The sequence below is a fragment of the Vanellus vanellus genome (assembly GCF_965231255.1).
Source record: "Vanellus vanellus genome assembly, chromosome: 24".
NCBI classification, from domain to species: Eukaryota; Metazoa; Chordata; class Aves; order Charadriiformes; family Charadriidae; genus Vanellus; species Vanellus vanellus.
Genome location: NC_138929.1, coordinates 392682 through 401447, shown reverse-complemented (window position 1 = coordinate 401447; position 8766 = coordinate 392682). Strand labels below are relative to the sequence as shown.

Below are 8766 nucleotides of genomic sequence, written 5' to 3'. Positions count from 1 at the left end.
ACCCTGTGTCCTCAGACTCCTGGACATAGCTCTCCATGTTACTCGTTCAACATTACCTCCCAGGGACGAGGAGGAGAACAGAGCTGTGGTGGCAGCACTGCTGCCAGGGGACGGGGGAAAGGCCACGGGCAGGGATCTGGCACTGGCACGTCCAGCTCTGTCCCCACGGCCAGGGTCCGGCAGCGCAGTTTTGTGCAGGAGGGGGTTAACACAGGGGAGCTGTGCTGGGAGGAATGCCTCCCCTCCCAGGGGACCTCATTTGCAAAGGTCCTTTAACCCCACACCAGAGATCAGGAGAAGGCGGCTGGCAGCCAGGAGCTCCCCCAGCCTTGCTGTCTGAGGCTTTGAAAGTTTCCCATTACTCGGAGTCCTGGGTAAACCAGCCAGGCGAATGCCATGGCAGAAAGGGGGTTTCTCATCAGCTAGAGGTTTCAGCTGACATGAGGGTGGTGGGTAGCCTGCCCCCCGCCCCACACACAACCCAGTCCACGCTTCTGGTCATCCCTGCGGTGCTCCGGGGGTGCTTGGGTTGACAGCAGAGGGATGGGAGAAATGTAACAGCTCGGGGCTGCAGCAGCTCTGCAGTGCCGCTCTCACAGTGCACGGGTGCTTCAGCCTCCTCCTGGGTAACAGAGCGAACGCTGGGGCGCGGTGGCAGCAGCGGAGCGGTTGTGTCAGGCTGCAGGAGGAGCAGGGGCTGCGGGATCCCCCCGAGGGAGGCAGCCACCTATGCGCTGCACGGAGGACAGTGCGGTGAAGGGTTAAGGTGCCGGAGCACCCCATGCTCCACACGGCCTCAAAGCCTGTTTTTCCCTTTTATGAGGCCTGTTTTTCCCTTTTACGTAAGGTGTTCCAAACATGTTTGTAACAACCCCCCGGTGATGCACCTTTGGCAAAAGTGGTTTTGGGTCCAAAGATCAGTGCTGGGACAAGTGACCTGCCTGTGGCAAACAAGAGCCCGCAGAGTATAAAACCCCAGCAGCGCGGTGGAGCGCAGGAGAGCCTGAGCTGCGCCGAGGGGCAACGGCAGCAGAGGAGGATGGAGGCCAGCATGAACCTCCTGCACGACACGGGCATCCAGGCGACGCACTGGCTGCAGGAGCACTTCCAGGGCTCCCAGGACTGGTTCCTCTTCATCTCCTTTGCCGCTGACCTCAGGAACGCTTTCTTCATCCTCTTCCCTATCTGGTTCCACCTCAGCGAGTCGGTGGGCATCAGGCTCATCTGGGTGGCCGTGATCGGTGACTGGCTCAACCTCGTCTTCAAGTGGTGAGTGGCCCTGTGCCACGGCTCCCTCTGGGCGTGTTGGCGCAGCTGGACTAACGTGGGCCAGATATGCGCTCTCAGCCTTGATGCTGGTGTAAAACATAGCAGAGTTTGGCCCCCAGCTTGGCAGTGGTAATGGTCGCTCCTTCCCGAGCCGTGCAGCAGTGGCTTCCCCCTCCCCAGATGCTGGGCACAGACAGAGCCTTCTGCAAACAGTCCCCTCCACCGTCAGCCGGGGCTGCGGTTCTGCCCAGGGGCTGCACAGAGCCTCTCGCCACAGGAGCCACGGGGGTGTTCTGGCACAGCTCTGATACACAGGACCAGGGCTTGGTGCTCCCCTGATCTTTTAGGCAAGTGTTTCCCGTGGGTAAGCCAGGACACCGGTATCCCCTTCCTTTCCACGGCTGGTAGTGCTGGTGTCGCTGGTGCGAAGGGAGCTGTGGTGGGGAGCCCCATTGGCAGTGTCAGTTGTACCGCAGCACCGATCCACCCCGACGCCTCGGCCCAGCAGGGCTCAGTGTCAGCCGGTAGCCGTGGGGCTCTGTGCCCACCCCACAGCTCAAACCCCCCGGGATGCCCATGCTGCCCGCACGTGTGACAGGGATGGGTGGCTTCTACCTCTGATGCCATCACGAGACAGTTGCTCTGGGCCTGAAGAAGACTGAGGGTGCAGACATTGCTGCTCTTTCCCAGCGCACTGACTCGCTCCCTGGAGATTCTTCCTCTTCCCCTTCAGGGATGGGAGATGGGAATGTGACAGGCAGTGGCAGCTGTCGGGACCAAGTGACCAGCAGGATGCTGTGTCTGTCTGCTCACGGATCCTTTGCCTCTTCCAGCTCCCAGGCCAGAGCTGAAACTGCAGCTGTGCCCACCTGCTCTGGTGCCCAGGACCCCTACAGCCCCCGATCTTCTTTCTTTTCAGGATCCTCTTTGGGGAGAGACCGTACTGGTGGGTCCACGAGACAGACTATTACAGCAACATCTCTGCCCCAGAGATCCAGCAGTTCCCGCTCACCTGTGAGACCGGCCCCGGTATGCTCCCCCTGCCCCAGTATGGTGTCCCGGCCCCAGGAGGGTCCCCCAGCCCCAGGAGGGTCCCCTGGCCCTGGCGCTTGCCTGGGAGGACCTGCACACACAGCTCCCCACTTCAGGTCTCGGTCCCCACAAGGAGGACGGTGCTGGCATGGCCGGGGCTGCTGCTGGCAGCGCATACCCTGAGCTAGCTCTTGAGAGAGGGCCGTTGTCGCCACGCCGTGGCATTGGCCCCCGCTGTGCTCCCGGGGACGCCAGCCATGCCTGCAGTGGGTGGAGGCAGGGCAGCCCCTGTGCAGAGCAGACCTTGACCCTTGACGCAGACGTGGCAGTTCGGCACAAACCCCTGCCCGCACTCCGCCACAGCCTTGGCCTGCGCTGGGGCCGGGCTCAGCTTCCAGCCCCAAATGTGGGCAGCCAATCCGTGGGGAAGGGGTTTGCCCTGTTCAAGAGCAGCTCTGTCTGTACCTTGACCGTGGCTTTCCATGGGAGCCAGGGAAGGGCTGCAGGCGTCCCCGTCACACTTGGCACAAGCCGTCGTGGATGGTCAGTGCCCTCTGCCCAGTCATGCCACCAGGGGACAGGTGCTGGGTGCTGTTTCCCATCCCAAATCAAAAACATAGTACTGTACCAGCTGTTAGTAAGAACATTGACGCCATCCCAACTGAAACAATGACACCCACTTTGAAGCGGGGGTCTGACCTGGGTTCTTCTTGCATAGGGAGCCCCTCTGGCCATGCCATGGGTGCAGCGGGAGTGTACTACACCATGGTGACGGCCCTCCTCTCTGCCGCCATGGGGAAGAAGCAGTCGAGGACACTTAAATACTGGTAAGCAGTGCGCCAAAGCCACCCGTGCTGGGCAGAGGCTGCTGCAGAGCTGATGGCCGCGCAGCTGAGCCCACGGAGGCACATGGGCAGACAGATGGGCTGCAGCGCCCCAGGTGGGGTGTGCAGGAGGACGGGCTTGGTGGGCGCCCAGGCACTACTCGGGGTACGCGATGGCGGCACCCCGGGCAGCACGAGCCGGCCCTGGTGCTGACATGGCCACCTGCCCCTCGCAGGGTGCTGTGGACAGTGCTTTGGATGGGGTTCTGGGCAGTTCAGGTCTGCGTCTGCCTGTCCCGAGTCTTCATTGCCGCCCACTTCCCCCATCAGGTCATCGCAGGGGTCATCTCAGGTGAGTGACTCGGACCCCCCTGTCCCCTTCCCCACAGCACCACCGTGCTGGACTGTGGCACTGGCCAGGAAAGGTGCACAGCCAGACGGAGGCGTGCAGGGTCATGACACAAAGCTGCGTCCATGGCTCCGCAGTTACTGCCCTCATCATCACGGGCAGGATGCCCTCCAGAACATGCCTTTGTCCCTGTCCCATTGAGGCACGAGTCCCAGCCAGGGGGGCAGGGTACTGCCAGCCGCTGCTGGGCTCTGAGGGACAGTGAAAATGGCCCAAAGGCACAGGCAGCGCAGGCTTAGGGTGTGAAAGGGTCATCACTAGACAAGGGAGTCGAATGGGCTGTCTGTGAGCAATGGGGCACAGCAGTGGCCATCGGGGCAGTCAGCATCACTTGGGAGCACCACTGGCTCATGTCCCCAGGGCTGCAGGGTCTGCTCGGCTCCACTGCCCTGAGGCTGGTGATCACTCACTGATTGGCACCACCTCTTCTCCTGCTTCATTACTGGCAGGGATGGCCGTGGCCAAGACCTTCCTGCACGTCCGCTGCATCTACCACGCCAGCCTCCGCCAGTACCTGGGCATCACCTTCTTCCTCTTCAGCTTCGCTCTGGGCTTCTACCTGCTGCTGCGGGCACTCGGCGTTGATCTGCTCTGGACGCTGGAGAGGGCACAGAGGTGGTGTGCCCACCCCGAATGGGTCCACATCGACACCACCCCCTTCGCCAGCCTCCTCCGTAACCTGGGCATCCTCTTCGGGCTGGGGCTGGCCCTCAACTCCCACATGTACCTGGAGAGCTGCCAGGGGAAGCAGGGCCAGCAGCTGCCCTTCCGCCTGGGCTGCGTTGCCACCTCCCTCCTCATCCTACACCTCTTTGATGCCTTCAAACCGCCCTCCCACATTCAGCTGCTCTTCTACATCCTCTCCTTCTGCAAGAGCGCAGCCGTGCCGCTGGCCACTGTCGGACTCATCCCCTACTGCGTCTCCCAGCTCCTGGCTACACAGGACAAGAAGGCTGTCTAGGGACGTCCCTGCAGGTACCAGTGCGCCCAGGCAGGTGGCCACCCCGGCTCTGGACTCGGGGGCAGTCACTGGACCATGGGTGTACCCCAGCCACTGTTTGCTCCCTGCTAAACCTGCACAGACTGGCTCCGCTCCGGGAGTGGACCGCAAAGGCTGGGCTGGTGGCGCTGCTGGACGGCTCCTGCGGCACGACCCACAACGCCAGTCGTGCGGTAGGCTCGGGTGGTCTGTGGCCAGCTGACGGCACAGCGGGCCCCATGCTCCCAGGGCTCTCCTGCTGCCCTTCCCATGCCCATGGGTGGGAGTCATCAGCCCAGGGCCTGGCAGCAGCAGGGGGAAGACCCTGTACTCCCCCTGCAGCTCATGGGGATGTGCCATCTCCATGCTGCAGGGCTGGGGATGGCACCGCCAGGAGCAGGGTGCTGACCCACGGTGCTCGGGGTCTGCTGGCAAGGCAGCTCTGTTACAGGAACAGGCAGACACTGTGACGTGGAGATAAAGCACTGGCTTGCGGGAGCCCCCCCCAGCCTTGAGGTGTTCAGCATTCACTGCTGTGTGAAGTGTTGTGGGGTACACATATGCATGTGTGTATACATATATAATGCCTATCTCTATACGCATATACATATGGCTGTGTCTGTAAAGAAGAGATATTTTATTAAAGCTGAGGGTGTGTTTAGCTAGTCAGTTTGGCTGTCTCACCGGCTGGTGAGGCAGAATGGCAGATTGGCTCCCGGGCGTGGGGACTGCAGTGGGGGCTGCTGGTGGCGTTTAGGGGAGGCACAGCCAAACCACCGGGAACGGCAGCCCGGGGCTCCCTGGTCCTCATCGCCTTTCACCCTCGGGTGTAGTCAGACGTGGCCAGCACAGCCAGGGGGACAAGCTGCTTTTTGCGCTGTTTATCTAGGGTTTCTGGGTGCACCTTGAGCTAGGAACAGCAACACACTCGTGTCCCCTCGCTGCTTATGGAAGCAAGCATGGCTTTGGGATGGCTTTGGGACCATCCGGCTGGGCTAGGGCTGTGCTGAGTCCCCACGCTGCAGGGACAGAGCTGCCGTGCAGCTGCTGGCTGCACGAGGGGGTCGCGGGGTCGGGGCCCGGGAGTTGGCGCTGAATCAGCCTCCAGGTGCTGCTTGCCCGAGCACCGGCTCTGCACTGGCTGCGCCAACGTGGCGTTAAGCTGCATGGCCGCTGCCGGCTCAGCTCTGCCAGCAGCCGCATCCCAGCCCTCCTGCCTCAGCGCCGCGCTCGTCAGCAGGGAGCTGGCTGCAGGCTTGCTCTGCTGACTTCAAAGCCGCATAGGCAGTACACCCTGCCAATTAACTCAGTTAGTAAACATCCTCTCTCAGTCTGAGATAGTTTAAAATAGATTCGGAGGTGCAGATACTTTCTTCCTGCCAGACTGGACGTGTGCATGTGCAGCGTCTCCCCTAACACACCAGTTCCTGCAGCATTTACACCATACCCAGCACCATTCCCCATACCCCAATGCCGCATCAGCATTCTCTGCTGTGGCCACCTAAGAGATGCCATCTCCCCTGCCCAGATCTTTCAATGCCTTTGGGAGATGGTGTCCAGCAGCACCATGGTCACGTCTTGTTGTGCTGTGGCTTGGATGGGGCTTGACCACATGTGGCAGCAGCGTGTGGAGGCTTTGCAGCCTTTCCCTGATGGGAGCGCTCCCACCACCGCAGCACTGAGAGCCATCAGGCAAGAGACCACCTTTGCCAGCAGAACCTCATGCTAAAACCCATCCATGCTATAATGCCTTCCATGGCAGAGTTTGCTGTAAATCTTGCTCGGTACGGAGCTCAGCTGTGGACCTAATTCTCTGTTGAAAGCTCACCTCCATCAGCACACACCTCTGCCGTTTCCCCCTGCCGGGGAGCGGGTACGCTTGGCCCAGCCAGACCCCACTGAGGCATCCACAGAAGGTCCCTCACTGGGAGCCCACTGTGTGCGGTGGGAACTGGGGCTGCTGTCCTCCCTAGCAGAGTCCCCACAGGTGCTAATGGGACCCTGCGCCCACTGCCCACCGACTGCACAAAGGGCTCTGCACGGAATGGTGCCGCGTTAGCCCTGTGCTGAGGGCGTCTGTGTTCGTGACAGATAAACCTCCTTGGCACAGAGGCCTCTTCGTCTGTTTCTCTGGGCCAAACCTGCCATGCCATGTCTAGCAAGAAGGGGGGAAAAATTCCCAAATTACCTGTTGTGCTTTTTCACGCTGTGGCTCCACAGCGCCCTTTAGTTTCTGCACCTGAGACTGCAGCAGCTCCAGGACCCGCACTGGCAGAAAAGGCAATCTGAAGGAACACCGGGCAGCAGCTCTGCCTGGTCCCATGGGAGTTTATACCTGCACCAACCGGACAAATTCCCGATGTTCAAAATTGGATCGGTAACCACCACACCCCAAGAAGGGAAAGGACTGATCCACGAAGGTGAACGATTTTCTACCCGTGGCACACCCGGTCTCCCTGCCAGTGGCTCTGTCCTGGCTGATTCAGGACCGTGGCCTTTGCTGCGCTTGACCAGGTCAGAGGAAAGCTGACCACTGTCCAGGCAGAGGTGTAAGATGGGGAACAGCCTCCTTTTGCTGAGTGCTAGTGGTGGTACTCACTGGGAAATGAGCCTGGTCACTGGAGCTTCTGCACTCGGGTACTGCTCTTGTGATGAACTCGAGAGCAGGGTGGGAACCGACACAGCAGCAGAGGGATGGGGAGGAGAGCGGGGTGGTCGGGACCTTGCTCTGCCCTGCTGGAGGGCAGCTCTGGGCTCAGCACCTCTGTCAGGTACCCCACCACGAAGGCCAGGTGCTGCAGGGGACCAGGAAGGCACTGTCCTGCTAGTGGTGAAGACACGGCAGGACCAGCACAACCTGGTGCCAATGTGCCCAAGTGCAGAGAGCTGCAGTCTCTACTTTGGGGACTACAGAAACAACTGCTGTGCCGAAGAATGCTCAGAAGCTGTTGGCACGAGCTCGGACAACGTCACATTTTGCAGGTGAGCACGGAAAGTGTCGTCAGCTGTATGCCAAAATCCAACCTGTCACTGACAGTTGTAACAGTACGACCTACCCGGGCTTGTTCAGAGTAACGCTGGGGCCAGACCGCTGCTTTTCTGTAGTGCTATTTCTTATCAAGTAAAAGAGATGAACATAAGACACTGTTGCAGGGGCAGGGGAAAGGCCATTGCTGGGGAAAAGAGAATGGTAATGAAAGCTCAAGCTCATGGCAACAGAAGCAAAGGAAATGTTCAGGCACACCCCTACATGAAATGCCCAATGTACAGCTCAAACAAATGACTTTAGTATGGTTTTCTGTCTGCCTGCAGAACAGAGCACAGGGGTGGCTGCTTCCACCCACATTTAATTCTCACGTACAAGAGCCAGCACATGTGTGCTAATGTGGTTCTGCCAGAGCAGCTACAAATGGATGAAATTCCATTTTGCAGTAATGTACTTGATGCCACCGCAGGAGAGCTTTGGGACGGCAGCGCTGAAGCCAGTGTTACCTGACAGCTGCTCCCGTCAGCGTCACAGTGGGTCAATAGCGACCACTGCCCCAGGGAACCGCCAACTCCCGAGGTCACGGCAGCCCCGCGGGCACTGTGGCATCAACACAAACACCCTCCTGCCTCCAGCATCTGCAGATCTGAGTAGCCAGGAAAAAAAAAGTCAGTTCCTTCTTTTTAAAAAAAGGCTCACAGAGACTTGTTCTGCAGTGCCCCCTCCTTTTCTTGCTCACAGGCTGACAACAGCATCTCGTCTTCTTGCCTCCCAGTTCTGCCTCAGGCAACCGTAATTGGTGACCAGCTTCGTTTGGTCTATTAAGGGGGATTTATTGATCTGAGCATCCCTCCGATTCCTGCCACATTGCATTCCTTCTCCCTACAAAATTTCAGCAGCAAAACCTTGATTCATTTTCCCTGCACTTATTGGCAAATACCATACTCAAACCCTCTGCTTCTTACCAGTATTCTGATTTTTTTAAATGCATCCAGCTTATTATAAATAAATACGCTCACAAAGCAATTACTCCTCAGCAACTGGTACAAAGCAAAAAGCCACAAGGTACTGCAAACAGGCAGGCCCCTCTCTTGGTTTTAGGAAGCCCACAAAATGGTTAAATAATGACTACTTTTAATCACTTAAGAATGCGTACCATTTGTCTGGGGAAATGAAAGAACCCTTGCAGCAAAGCGTGGAGAGCAGATCCCCTCCCCCCAGCTTCCCACGAGCACCAAATCAGCTCACACAGAGCATATGTGCACCA

The 8766-nt window shown here is 59.1% G+C and overlaps 1 protein-coding gene across 1 annotated transcript; it reads left to right on the top strand.

Moving 5' to 3' along the window:
• Window positions 1-1039: 1039 nt before the first annotated feature.
• G6PC1 (glucose-6-phosphatase catalytic subunit 1) lies at window positions 1040-4495 on the top strand (the record flags this gene model as incomplete). The annotated part of the gene is made up of 5 exons (XM_082494950.1): window positions 1040-1269; window positions 2189-2298; window positions 3020-3128; window positions 3362-3477; window positions 3984-4495. 5 exons carry the CDS (start codon window positions 1040-1042, stop codon window positions 4493-4495), a joined length of 1077 nt encoding a protein of 358 aa, XP_082351076.1.
• Between the last annotated feature and the right edge of the window lie 4271 nt (window positions 4496-8766).